This window comes from Podarcis pityusensis (assembly GCF_964106645.2).
Source record: "Podarcis pityusensis genome assembly, chromosome: 8".
NCBI classification, from domain to species: Eukaryota; Metazoa; Chordata; class Lepidosauria; order Squamata; family Lacertidae; genus Podarcis; species Podarcis pityusensis.
In genome coordinates, this window is record NC_138033.1 from 51,359,137 (window position 1) to 51,373,785 (window position 14,649).

The window sequence follows — 14,649 nt, forward strand, 5'->3', positions numbered from 1 at the left end:
GAGAAGCATCTTTCATAGTTTAAGACAGGGCAAATTTCAAGATACTTTACAGTACTGAGTTTTTAAGGTTAATACAGACTACAGATGCTCTCCACTTCAGTTTCACTGGTCTGATTGCATAGTGCAAGCATGCAAGCTCCCAAGAGAGACAGCCACTGCTTGGCTTACCATGCTGTCTGAACGTGGGTTCATGGTTGAGTTCTCTCCAGGCTAACCATGAGCTTTTTAAATCAAGGTTTGTCCTATTATTTACAGCTCAATGTTTTTCCAGGAGAGCTAAACCATGAGGTTTGGGTTCATATGACTCAATAAGCCAAACCATAGGTTAGTATAGCAGCAGAACAACCAGGGCAGGGGAGGAACAAAGCAGCCACACTCTTCTCTCTAGGAGCCTGCATGCTCATGCATTTGCACTAAGCCGTGGTCTGGCTTAGTGTGATATACAAACCAGGCCTCTTGAATGAGTACCAGTAGTTTGTCAGGAACCTAGCCTGGTACTGAAAAGTGACAAATTCTCTAAATTTGATTGCAGAGCAAAATTTGGAACGACAAGTGCTGCAAACCCAGTGCAGACGCTTGGAGGCCCAGCACTACAATCTCAGTCTGACTGCAGAACAACTATCGCATGCTATGACGGTGAGTGTGGATTCAACACCAATTGCATCTCAGCTCTAATGTCATTTTTTCTGTTCTGTGCTTCAGGAACAAAATCCATTATTGTGGTTATACTAATCATGTTACTTGAAATGTCTCTTCTCTTCCTGTGCAGGAACTAAGGAACCAGAAGCAGAAGATTGTCTCTGAAAGGGAACGACTTCAGGCCGAACTAGATCACTTGAGAAAGTGCCTTGCGTTGCCTGCAATGCAGTGGTCTAGAAGTTACTTCAAGGGGTATCCCAGGTGACACTCCCTTGTACTAGGCCGAACATATAGTATAGAAATAATAATCTATTTTATTACCTGGAATATTTAATATTTTTCACTGGGAGGTTTGAAGCTTAAAAATAAAAGAGAATGTGCCATGCATGGAGCAATGGACCGTGGAATCCAGGAAAATCCAAACCCATCTCTTGAAAAGATGCAACTGAATCTTTTTAAGCCTGCGAGTAACTTGCTTAGAAGGACTCTAGTTTTGGTTAAATTTGAAAGGGTTATTTTCCTTCTGCTTCCTCTTCTGCCTTTTTAAAATACTGTTTTTAATCCAGCGATTCCACCAATGACACTAACATCCATCTCCCGTTGAAGGGGCCGGGATTATCTCCATACATATGCTCCTTTTTGTTGCCATATAAGTTCAATTGCTATACTTTGGAATCTGCCCATTTTATTTCTGAAATACAGTTTCTCAATCCAAGAGGAGACAAGGTACACATCAGTTTTTGTTAGAATAATCTGGATATTTTGGATACAGAAATAATTATCTGCAGAGTAGTAGGCCTAGCAGAAGAAAATGCAGCTTCCAAACTTGACTTCCCATGCATCTATCAGCTTTTTGCTGGAAATGCATTTCACTTGAAAAATAAAAGTGAATAAATAAACTGAAGGTACCTTTTTATTACTGGGGAGGGGAGGATGTACAGAACAGTGATATACATACAACACACACAGATTATGTACCCCAGTGGGTAGAATTTTCATACAAAGATTTTACAATTAAAGAGTGAAAAAGGTGCTTCAGCCTTGTACTGTGTATATATTTAAAAATGTTTTGTATGTTTTTATTACTTTAATTATTGTTATAAAAAGCTTGCCATTTTCAATATGTTTCTGCTTTTTTTTCTTTTTGGCAAAAAGATAGCTTGCTTTTAGTGTTTGTACTGCTGCTGGTCAGGACATGAAAAAAATAATGAAATGTTTTTTTAAAAGAATTTTAAGGAAAAAGCTTTCCACTGGGGCACGTGCTATCACTTAGGCATTTTGCGATGCATAGCACCAGTTTCTGGTACAGTAAATTCTCCTGCGCAACTGGAGTTTCTTTTCCCCATTTCCCCCTGCCCTGCTACCCTTTTTTTCTTCAAGCACTTGGAATACTGAATGTCATATGATCTGTTGCTATTGAGAGAAGATCTTAGGGACTACACTATCAACGTTAGTGGACAATAATTGGCTTTGTTCCTTTAACCAACACCACTCAAAATCGTAGCACTAGCAGCATCAATTATGTGAGGCTTCCAAAGAAGGAAACATTATTCCAAAAACAGCAAACAGTTAATACAAAGGAAGAAAAATACTGTGATCTGTGCCTGAAGCTGTCTGTTTCCAACCTGCTTCATATACAGACCCAGTAGCACAGAAGCTACTTCTGGCACAGTGTGACCCTGTTCCACAAGAATGCATGTGTACATGAGACCACAAGGGTAGATTTCATGGGTCTTTCATACCTGACTGCCAGTGCAATTTGCACAGCATTCAGTTGGCTTATCCACATGGTCATGTTATTCACATGCCATGCACTCCTGCAGCAGGAGGGTCACATACACTAAAAATAGGTCCCAGGCTCCTAGGTCCATGGGACCCCTCAGCCTTGTACTAAACCCAGGTAAGAGAGATTTAAAAAGAAAAAGAAAAAAGTTTTACCCAAGTCATGTCTTATTTGGCCCATGTAGCTCCTGCCAAAATTTAGGACTCCTCTGACTGGTTATCAAGAGCTAGTTTGGATTAGTGTTTTCTTTCCATATTTAAGTATTAAACAACATTTTCATACACAGTCCTAGCAGGTGGTTTTGCTATCCTTCCTTATAATCCATGCATTTAAATTTTAAATTGGCAGCACTAGAAATTAAAGGCAAGGTGGATAAGCCAGACATCCATTCACCAACTGATCTAGTCTGTCTGCAAACATGCTCTAAAAAAGCTCAAAGCTTTGATTTTAAAGCCTTGCCTGACAAAGCAGGTTCTCCCTTTGCTTTGTTTATCAGTCTGGCAGCACCAGTCTTTTGTGATGTATGGAAGCTGTTAGATTAATCTACGTCCCTTTAAGGGAAGCCTAGAATCAATATTATAAAGGATCAGCCACATGATTTTATGTGCACTGATCTTTCACACTTGAGGGGATTATATACAAAAGCAAGGCCCAGCCCTCCCAAGTTTAAAATTGTTTCCCCCTTTGCCTTAACTATTCAAGGCCTCACCAACCAATATTTGCAGAATGTGTGGCAAAAGCACAATATTTTGACCAAGAATATAATATAACCCGGGGATTTGTAGCACCTTTATAGTCAAGGTTCACTGAATTTTGTCAGCCTCTTTGCATTTTATAATTTTAGTAGCTGATATGCAATGCTTTTTGCTGTTGCTATTAAAAATTCTCTTTCCCCGAATAATGACAATGAAAGGCAAGCGGGTGTGCTCTTGTAGGACTCTACAGTGGCCAGATGCAAAGTAAAACAATGCTTCTATCCTTTTAAATAGCTGCTTAGAAGTAAATTCAGCTGGTGCAGTTTCCTCACCACTGTGTGACAAACCTACACCTGCCACAATTCCCTTTTCTATGCAACTCTTAAGAATACCAAAGCCCTGACCAGCCTCCAGAAGAAAGTTTATCTATTATAACAAGAAAGAAACCTAGAGCAAATTTATGGACCTGTGTGACACAATGTCCTCTTCCTGAATGCAGAAAGAGATTTTTTTTTTCACATTAGCAAGTGATCCTTCAAACAGCTAAAGCTGCCAGTTTCTGTAATAGTATTCTGAATATCCTTCCCTGATGTACTGAGACAATCGGCTCTATTGGAGCATGGAAGAAAAGAGCAGAAAAATGTAAAGGTCACTCATATTTCCCCCTCTGAATGATGTTAGGTCATTATCACTCATTTGCCTTCAAAGGAAAAAAATTACCCGATTGTCGTTAATACTATTTCATTCCATAAAATAGGTCTTGCCAAAAAAGCAGAATACAAAATTACACCTTAAAAACTTATTTTAGTCACACCCCCTTAGGTCAGCTGAAATGTATCAAAATAAGGGACCACAGGAAAACTCAGTTTGCAGTAGTTTCAGTGCTCATTCTGGCCATTCAGGTTTCAATATATGACCAGAGTAAAGTATTTATGTGAAGTATTGACAGAAGGCAACAAGCTGGCATTGTCAGATAAACCTAAGGGGTGGTGGTAATATAGAAAGTCATAGTTTAATTAGGAAGGTGTTACGGGAACAAAGATGGGATAAAACATTAATGGCTCTACTAATTTATTTCTGTCCAAATAATTATACATCCACTTTCAAGCTATCAAGGTTGAGTGTTAACAGAGGGTAATTTGGATGATATTTCCATACCATGTCTATCAAATTGTTGCAGTAGCAGTGTCTTTCAAGTCAGTGTAGATTACAGCTTTTATATCCTAGTGTTGGCAATGGACAGGGGCAGGGGGAGATAGGCATAGAAAGGAGGAGGCCATTGCACTCATTTTTCTAAATGTAATTGCACTATGTGTATCTTTTTCTTTCAACTGAGCAGAATGTAGGCTAGACTATATGGGAAGATGCTTGCACCACGCTGCTCCAGCTTTTACAAGCCCAACATGTGCTGTTTAAGGACACACATTAGAGCCAATTGGCTTGATTTCTATATATCTACATACAAGAGTAAATAATGAATGTGCACTTACTCAAACTCAGTTGAATTCAAATCCAGATTCAGTGGTACACAAGCTGCCAGATCAGTCACAATTTCCCATTTAGAACAAGCCTGCGTTGTCTGAAATACGTATGTCTTTCCCTCAAACAATGCAAAAAAGCATGAAGGCAGAGAGGTTAGGAGGTGCTAGTATGAAAACTACAGTATCCCATCTTGGAGCAACCCATCTTTCAAAACATTCTCTTCTTTTCTACAATGATGGGAGTCAATTCCTTCTCCCACCTACCCCATCCGTCCCCAACTTTCTGGCCCACTGCTTAAATTCTCAAGACTACCCCATTTGCTCTCCGTTGCCCCCAGGGCCATGCTGACTGGTTGTTGTTATAAGAGGTGCAGAATTTCTCAAGCAACTAAACACAGAGCATGAAGGGAGAGCAGGAGGATAAAGCCCAGACTGGCTGGGGCAGTTTAGATGCTGTGAGACAAATTAAACCTGTTTTAAGTGTACTTGTTTGAATTTAATGTAATGTAATATATTTGTTGAATGTAGTAATTAGGTATTTATGAATATATTGCTGTAATTTCTGACAACATCCAAAAAATAAAATGTTCCTAAATCATGACAAAGGATTATTTTCCCAGCAGCCCCAGTGGTGGATGGAAACTACACCGACTGTGTATAAATTAAAATTCGAAGTGTTAACTATGCTTAAAGACACAGATCAAACCTTTCAACACAATTTGGCATTTTATACAATATTCACTATGAAGGCATCATACTGCCATTGCCCCAACTATACACTAAGCTAGTTGTTTATTCCCCACTTGGATGAGCAGGCAAGCTAGAAACTTGCAGGGACTAGAACATACACAGCCACCCTAGGACATGAATTCCAAAAGCTAGCACTAAGCTGAACTAGCTCACAAGTCAGCACTAAGTAATACTAGAAAGCACAAAATATGGCAGAAGATGCTATTGAAGGAACAAACAGTTAGAAATCATGATTTTGCATGAAGTAAGTATGATTAATGGATTCCTCAAACAAGGCAAAGATTGTTACAGATTAAAGTAGTACGCATTTAAGATTGTTGAAGTGGTATGGTATATATTCTCCCATTACAAGCAACATCTAGCACCATCATCAATAATGTTACTTTGTCACTACATAGTTTCTTCAGTGTTGGTGTGAATTTCCAACAAATTTAACCTCTCCTCCATTTTTTATATTGCAAATGAAAAAAAATAACAGGTTGAGCTTGCACTGGGACTCTGCATTATAAAAATATCAAGCATTTCAAAAAAATTTTTACAAACATTGCACTAAAAAGTACAAAATCACAATACTTTTTGAAAAACTTTAATGATCAAGTATCTTGCAGACAGCCAGCAGAGGTCAGTGTGTTGCTGCCTAAACAATGTACACTTTACTGCAGTCTAGTTAAGAATCTGCCTCATTGCCAAGTGTCAACATAACAGTATTTGGACTATACCCTCCTCTTTATTATTTTCTTCCCTTCTGCCCCTACCAACAGCTATAAAGGTTACAAACCAGACAGGTAGGAGCACTCACTGTATGACTGAGGGCCTGAGTCCTAACAGCCAATGAATACCTACATAATTAAAATGGGGTAGATTCTGACTAGCAAGTGACTGGCTTTAGGAAATTTAGAGCAAAGAGTCTACAGCAGAGATAAAATGCTGGTACACAAAACAAATCGATTTACTCTGTGAAAAACAGAAACAAGGCACATGTTCTCACTTTCCGCAGACACACATACACAAAGCAGTTCACTTCAGTGGTTGCTGACAAAGCAACCAGAGAGGATCCTTTATCTCTTGAGGACAGTTGACAAATAGACTGCAGTAAGTGATATCACAGTGGAAGCACACAGTGCCCTGCTGAAAAGATGGGTTATCACTCCCCAGGCAGGCTCACAGGAGTGCTGTGCAGCCAGGTGTATAAAATAGTCTCACTCTGTCATCTTTCCCAGAGGCATCTGAAAATAAGGGCCCACTGAGGAAGTGGATCCTGTGGAGAAGGATCAATTCATTTTCTTCTAGTTTTAAGACTGAGAGTAAAGCAATCCAACAAAGTAGCAAGACAACTTTAAAGAGCTGCAGCCAATTCACCTTGGAATGACAGTCACACAGGAACTGAGAGGACTGTTGCACAGGATCATCTGTTTGCTGAGGAGAGCTATTGTCAAAAAAGGCTGTGCACCCCAATTGCTGAGGATAGATACAAACCCCTGTGTTCCTGGCAGACTGGATCAGCCTTAGTTTTCCAGTATTTGTCCACAAAAGGATATGTTATACTGAACCTTCCCCTGACATCGTCTTTGCCTTCAATACAATCTTATAGGAGTACTGGAGACCAATATTTTACTGAGGCAGCTGCCTAAAGCTCAGGAAAAACTGCTGAGAAGCAGAACGTCAGAATGTATTTCATGGAAGATTTCGGTTGTCAAAAGTCCTGAGACTGGGAACTTTCTCCAGGCTGGAGATTTGTACGGAGCTTGTACATATGATCTAAAGCTTGAGTAAGGAAAGCCCCAGTAGTGTTGATCTCCATTAGAGTCAGATTATCCACCTTATAAGAGAGAAGGAACAAATGTTACAAAACAATAAGCACAAGATTTGTAAAAAAAATTACATAGTTATGTGGTCACGTAAGGAATAACAGAATGTGGTTGTACCCCTCAATAGTTTCCGTAAACATGTTTCTAGTTCACATAATTGCAAGGCCAGGGCTTAGTGACATTTATGCATAATCTTCCAAAAACATGTAAGATTAGATTGTGTTTTTATTGACTAGGGGAAGAGATCCCCTAGTTTCACTTACCCCAAGGATGGTAAACCTGTGACCCTTTAATTGTTGGGACTCTCAGCTCCCATCATCCATGAAAATTGACACATTGCCTGGGGCTGATGGGAGGTAGAGTCCAGGAACATCTAGAGGGCCACAGGTTCCCCATCCCTGATGTATACATTTATTTCCTCCTGAATTCTCAGTCTTGAAAATTGTCCCCAAATATTTCAAACAGGACTGCAGCAAAGATAGCCTACTAATCCAGTCCAGTTGTTGTGTTCCATATAGAATTTCTGCTCACAGAATTTGGGAGAAGGGGGTAGTAATGGGACACCAGCCACATGAAAAAATCCTGCAGTGCAGCCTTCGCCAACCTGGCTCCCTTGAGTTGTTTTAGACTACAGCTACCATCAGACCTAGCCAGCCTGACAAACAAACAGGGATGTGGTAAGAGTTGTAGTTAAAACATCAGAGTTGGGAAAGGCTGCTGTAGTATCTGAACTGTTTCATACATGATGTTTATACAGTATATGTCCCAACATCCTGATATGGAACCAAACTAGAAAATAGGGTGGTTTCACATAATACATAATACATAATACAGATTAAGGGAGCACATCTACAAATGTGCACAAGTATTTCAAGAACAGACTTGCTTCATGCATCTTAGCAGCAAGATGCATTTGACTGGAGCTCTCTAGTGCTGTACATAATGGCAAGATCAGTGCATATCATCATTCAATAAGTAAGATTCAGTGCACAGGTGATTCATAACATTCAAAGCAAAATTGCAAACATTCATGCAAAAGACTATACAATGCTTGCAAGTATAAATCAGTGTCAAAAGAGCAGCAATCAAAAAACCAGACCTGCTGCCGCCATTTCTTGCTAACTAGGAAACCGTTGCCACTTTCACAATCAATTTTAGATGACTCCCACAACACACTGCTTGAACATGCACTACTCATATATTTTCATGTACTACACTACAAAACTTAGCAACTCATCACAGATTCCTCTTACCCTGGCATGAGCTTCCTGCTGTCTAACAAAGCTATCAGCAGACAACCGGAGTTTTGCAATTCGAGTGTCCCAGGTATCCTTAACCAATGTTCGGATCTCATCTGCCTTTGGAATATTGTCCACAGCACTAATGGAGAAGGGAAAGTTATCAGAATGGGTGAAGAACTGTACTTCAATGGTAGAGCATCTGCTTTACATGCAAATGGTCCCAGATTCAATCCCTGGCACCTCTAGATATTTTATAAGTATTTCAAAACTACCTTCCACTATACCATCACAACATATTAAAACAGCACTACATATTCTAAAACTAATTAAAACATATATATTGTCCACTAGCATCTTAAGAGACCAACTAAGTTTGTTCTGGGTATAAGCTTTCGTGTGCATGCACACTTCTTCAGATACCTGTGTGTGCATGCACATGAAAATTTATACCTAGAACAAACTTAGCTGGTCTCTAAGGTGCTACTGGACAATTTTTTTATATACCGTATTTTTCGCTCTATAGGACGCACTTTTTCCCCTTCAAAAATGAAGGGGAAATGTGTGTGCGTCCTATGGAGCGAAGATGCCATAGCCCCGCGACCCTCTCCCGGCTGGAGAGGTGACGCGCGGCTATGGCAGGAACCTCTACAGCCCCGTGTCACCTCTCCAGCCGGGAGAGCGCGCGCGGGGCTAAAGCAGCCCCCCGCGACCCTCTCCCGGCTGGAGAGGTGACGCGCGGCTATGGCAGGAGCCTCTATAGCCGCGCGTCACCTCTCCAGCCGGGAGAGCGCACGCGGGGCTAAAGAAGCACCCCGCGACCCTCTCCCGGCTGGGGAGGTGATGCGCGGCTATAGAGGCTCCTGCCATAGCCGCGCGTCACCTCTCTAGCCGGGAGAGGGTCGCGGGGCTATGGCTTCTTTAGCCCCCCCGTGACCCTCTCCCGGCTGGAGAGGTGACGCGCGGCTATGGCAGCAGCCTCTACAGCCCCGCGTCACCTCTGCAGCCGGGAGAGCGCGCGCGGGGCTAAAGAAGCCATAGCCCTGCGACCCTCTCCCGGCTGGAGAGGTGACGCGCGCCTATAGCAGGAGCCTCTCCGCTGCGCCTTTCCGCTGCTCCCTGACCTGCTCTTTGGGGCTGGTGGTGGGCTTCCCCCTGCCAGCCCCAAAGAGCAGGTCAAAAGGAACCTGAAGCCTGGAGAGCGAGAGGGGTCAGTGCACACCGACCCCTCTCGCTCTCCAGGCTTCCAAGGTAGCCGCCTGAACGCACCTTAAACGGCACCTTGTTTTAGAGCGGGAAAACAAGAGGGGGAAAGTTCTCCCCCTCTCTGTGCAGCGCCTCCTGCTGCTTCACTGAAGGGGCGCTGGGCAGAGAGGGGGAAATTTTTTTTTTCTTGTTCTCCCCCCTCTAAAACAAAGTGCGTCCTATTGTCCGGTGCGTCCTATGGTGCGAAAAATACGGTATTTTGACTGCGTCAGACCAACACTGCTACCTATCTGAATCTAAAACATTAATGTGAAATAAGCAAGATAAGAAAGCCACTGCCAATCGGTGCAGAAAATACTGAGCTAAATGGACCAGTGGCCTGACTCTAAAAGGTAAGCTTTCTACATTCCTAGAATAGGCTACTAAAGAACAATTGTCACTTTGTATGCTCATTTCATAAATTGATGGACATAAGCAATATTCATCAGCTTCTAAAGCAGTTGTTGTTTATTTTCCCCATATCTGAAGCTACAAAACACTGGATGAGCTGAATTCTACATTATTGCATATGAGAATATTGAACTCTGTGTCAACCTAGTTTTGAAGCTAAAGGTTACAGAAGAGAGATATACTGCCATTACAACAAAAGTTAAGCACCATACTAATAGACGCAAACATCTGCATTTGATAAGCACTCTGGACAATGTTCATTTAATGTTCCCTTCTGGCTGTCATTCTCTCATATATAAAATTCGCCATCATCTAGATGAAATCCAATGTGACCCTAAATGGTTTGTTCACTAAACTGTTTGTTCATATTAGAACTGTCAACTAGAAATCTTGCCAGTGGGGATTCCTTTCATGGAATGATTTGGCTTTTAACTGTAAGCTACCCTGATATAGGCAAATACATTGGAATATCAGGATACATTTTCTAAATCAATCAAAAAACACTCACTAGTTCAGCAACAACTTTGTTATTTCCATGTAGAATGGGCTAGGCATTGGAGTGAAAGTATCTTCCTTGCGCTCCTGATCCCGAATTTGCTCCAGTTTTTCTAGAAAGTGATCAAAAAGAGATATGGTATACAAAGAACTAGATGTTGTAATTTCCTGCTTCCAGCAGAAATAAATCCTGCAAGAACAACCACTTCATCAATACACTGCATAAAGAGGAGACAGCATTCCCATGGAGGAGCTTCAGCAATGAAAAGTTATTAACAGGAATCTGTTAGTCTAGCTAGCATGCTGTCATGTTCGGTAACAGTACTACTAGGGCTCCTAAAGGAATCAGCACCTCTATTGTGAAGCCATTCTCCATCAAGACTCAAAAAGCCTGGTGTGATAATAGCACAAGTCGGCAAGTTAGGTAGAGTTGTGCTTAACATGAATGAGCAATCATCTCACTACTACAGACCTTTGTGAACAAACATAATGATTTGCCATGAAAACACATATTTGAAATCAAGGTTAAAGCACACTAATATAATCATAATTCTTGATGTCTTAGAATTCACTTGTTAAACTTACTTTTTTATATTGTTGTAAACAGTTGATATATTTTTGATACAGCAGTGTGTGTTTGTGTGTGTGTTATATATGTGTGTGTGTAAGAAGAATTAGAGCACTGCCTATATCACATATTGCTGAAATTAGTATAGCTTTCTATTTTTGAAAAAAGTACGTTATTTTTAAAACATTAATAAGAAGTTAAGAACTTTAGAAACTGTAACATTCAATCATAATTTTTAAAACCTATGCTGAGATGCAGCAATAAATGTGGATGGATAGCCAGGTAAACAATTTTTTAAAGCAATTAAAGATATTCTAGCAATTGAGAAACAACAACTTCAACTCAAGCAGCAAAGATCCAACTCCTATGAGAGGCCACTCACAGTTAATAATTTACTTGCAGGTGATAGTTCTTACCTACATCCATCCATTCTGGAGGTATAAGTCGACACTTCTGTCTTTGCTTTAGGTTGATAGCCAGCCAGAGAGGCACATCCACAGGCAGCCCAGGATTAAAGGGACCCAAGTCCCCCTAAGTGAGACATTCACAATGAGGTGCATAAGAAGCTGCCTTGTATAACTGTATCTAGCTCAAGGACTTGACATTGCATGGGAGAAACTCTACACTGTTTCATACATGAGTTTTTGCCAGCCCTGCCTAGAGATGCGTAGGAATAACACCTCAAACCTTTTGAATACAAAGCATGTATACCACCACAAGGAAAAGTCCTTTTTTTTTTTTTTTTTTGGCAATTCTAATTTCTTTAACTGCTTGTTAAGCTTCATTTCTGGGGAGAAGTGACTAAGCTGAATTTTCAGGGAATAATTCAAAGCTATATTATAATTAAGCTGGTCAATGGTCCATATAGTACAGCACTGTCTACTGCAGGAGTAGCCAATGTGTTTCCATTCAGATATAGCTATATTCTCAGTGACCACAAATAGGTTATTCCCTCATTTCATCTGAGATGTTTATTCTTTAATATATTCAAAAGACATGACCATGTATGGAGGACTGCAGGAGAAATGGGAGTCAGGCAAAGTCATTATCAACCTGCTCTTTGTCTCCCCTACAATACAATAAACTGTCTTGTGGGAAATATCCTGATGGTTTTGAAAATGTTGATATTGCTTGTTGTTTTTTAAAGTTGTTTAATAATTTCTTTAAAGCCGCCTTCAAAGGATTTGTATCCTAAAATGTGGGATAACTGCAACACACATTATTTCCCAACTGTAGCAAAAAGAGAATGTTTTGCAACACCCAAGTACAGTCATGGGGAAAAGAAAGTACACCCTCTTTGAATTCTGTGGTTTTACATGTCAGAGCAAAATAACAATCATCTGTTTCTTAGCAGATCTTAAAATTACGTAAATAAAACCTCAGATGAACAACAAAACATATTACACCGTGTCATTATTTATTTAACAAAAATAAAGTTAAAATGGAGAAGACATGTGTGGAAAACTAGGTACACCCTTACTGCTTCCATAGGAATTAAGAGGCTAAGTAGCAGACAGGTGCTGCTAATCAAATGCCCTTGCTTAACTGACCATCAGAAAATGTGACCACCTCTACAGATGCTGAAGTTTTAGCCATTTGCTGGTCTGGAACATTCAGGTGTGTTTTAACACAATGCCAAGAAGGGAAGACATCCCAATTCATGGCTCTTGCACTGGCATATAAAGCCCTAAACAATCTGCAGTCCCAAAATAAAGAGCACACCCTCCCTTATAAACCTGTCTTAAGTTCTGCAGGAATGTCCAGCAGGCTGTTTCACCATCCTGTTAAGCTTATGGGGTGGTGGTACATGGAAGGAGCTTCTCTGGGATGGCCCCCAAGTTGTGGAATGTACTCCTTTCTGAGCTTCAGAGCTGCATCTAGCCCCAGCAGAGGCCAAGTCCAGCATACCACTCACTCTGCAGTGTTCCTGATGGTTTTGTGTTCGTGTTTACAATCTATTGGTGTTGTTATGCAGAACAATGCGGCTAGTGTGTTGTTTAAAGCAGTATGCAACTTTGTATTGGGACTGCATGGCGAAAAGTAAACTATAAAGCTGTAACAGATTTATTAGTACTGTAGCCAACGTTAAGTCATACACACAGTAGACCTGCTGAAATTAAAAAGGCAATAAATTGATGCAACTTGGATTCATTAATTTCAATGGGTCTACTCTGAGTAGCACTTCGTTGGCTACAACACTGTCTTCCAAAGCGACGTAAGGCTCTCTTTTTATTGCTTAATATGATTTGAATAAAGTTGACTCTTGCTCAATGACCATGTACTGATAATTTCAAATCTTCCATTTTTTAAGCGTTTTGTTTCGATAAGATGCTAGGAGTCGTGCGTTTTTTCATTGCTTCTTCCCTCCTTTCAAGAGCTGCCTGCGTTATTCAAAGGCGAGGCATAAGCAGTAATAAAAGTAACTACTATTGGGTGTGCTTTTCCCGCCATTTTTTTTCGTTCGAGGTACTTATTAGCGGAATATATAGCACAACTACACCGTTAATAAAACATTACTATTAATTAACCGCAAGCCCCCGCCCTCCGCTCCACGATTTCGTCTTTTAAACGCTGATCTCCCACCCCACGCCGGCCGCCCCACTTTCTTATCCCCTTTGCTTCCATCCCATAATGTTCTCTTCCTCACACTTCGACCTCGGTCGGCATTTCATGACTACCCGCCTCCGACGTCCCGCCAGCCGGGCTCCCTCCGCCGCCGACCCACCCCAATGAGGTAAATCCGGTCCATGCTGAAGTTGGGTATAATGGTGACCAGCTCCTGCTCGGCCAGGAACTCGGCCTCGGCGGGATCCATCGGAAGACGAAAAGAGGCGACCTGGCAGAAGCTAGGCCTCAAAACCGCCCCGGGAGCTCCGTGAGGGGAGACGGCGGAAGAAGCAAAAAGCGCGCCGTCTCAGCGCTCGCGACCACGAGACGCTGAGGTGACTACGCCTCTCATTGGTTGAGGGGGGAAAACAAGCCCCACCCACTACGCCTCTCCGTTATTATAGGTAAGTCTCTTTCGCGCGCATAGTTTCCTTTCCCGGTCTGAGGTACTAGAGCCTGCGATTGGCCAGAGAGCAGAAGCAAGGACCCGCCTACCGCTTACGGTATGAAAAGTCTCTGCCTCTTTTTTCGCGCGCTCATTCGCGCCCTGAGTTAAAGGAGTCCCTCATTGGTTGGTGTGGAAAAACAAGCCCGCCCGCTACCCTCTCTTCGTCATTTGAAAGGTTCTCGCGCGCACAATCCTCCCTACTTGCCCCCACCCCCTCCCCCGGTAGTGGCGCATGTCATTCAGGCAACACAAGAGCGCCGCCCGCCTACTCCCTACGATAGGAAAGTCTCCGACTTTTCTTTCCGCGCTCATTCCCCGCCTGAGGTATCACCCCCTGGAACTGATTGGCTACCAAGAGCAAGCTCCGTTCAATCCCAGCTGCTGCTTCCTATGAAAAGTGCGGGATACTCCACCCCCTCACTCGCACGCCACAAGGCTGGGGCGTTTAGTTGGTGCCTGTTGTGTACTAAGCTTGGATCCT

General features: G+C 41.8%; 2 protein-coding genes across 10 annotated transcripts in view; one reads left to right on the forward strand and one right to left on the reverse strand.

The window, feature by feature from the left end:
* Positions 1-1,672, forward strand: part of GSE1 (Gse1 coiled-coil protein) — a 441,190-nt gene extending 439,518 nt beyond the window's left edge. For all 9 annotated transcript variants that reach the window (XM_081017745.1, XM_081017741.1, XM_081017742.1 and 6 more), the window contains 2 exons: positions 533-636; positions 770-1,672. In XM_081017745.1, coding sequence (XP_080873871.1) covers positions 533-636; positions 770-904 — 239 coding nt within the window. In that variant the 3' untranslated portion in view covers positions 905-1,672. The remainder of the gene's footprint in view (positions 1-532; positions 637-769) is intronic.
* Positions 1,673-2,561: 889 nt separating this feature from the next.
* GINS2 (GINS complex subunit 2) lies at positions 2,562-14,123 on the reverse strand. The gene is made up of 5 exons (XM_081017877.1): positions 13,839-14,123; positions 11,530-11,644; positions 10,559-10,658; positions 8,410-8,536; positions 2,562-7,167 (listed from the first exon to the last, which is right to left on the reverse strand). Exons 1-5 carry the CDS (start codon positions 13,926-13,928, stop codon positions 7,042-7,044), a joined length of 558 nt encoding a protein of 185 aa, XP_080874003.1. The 5' UTR covers positions 13,929-14,123; the 3' UTR covers positions 2,562-7,041.
* Between the last annotated feature and the right edge of the window lie 526 nt (positions 14,124-14,649).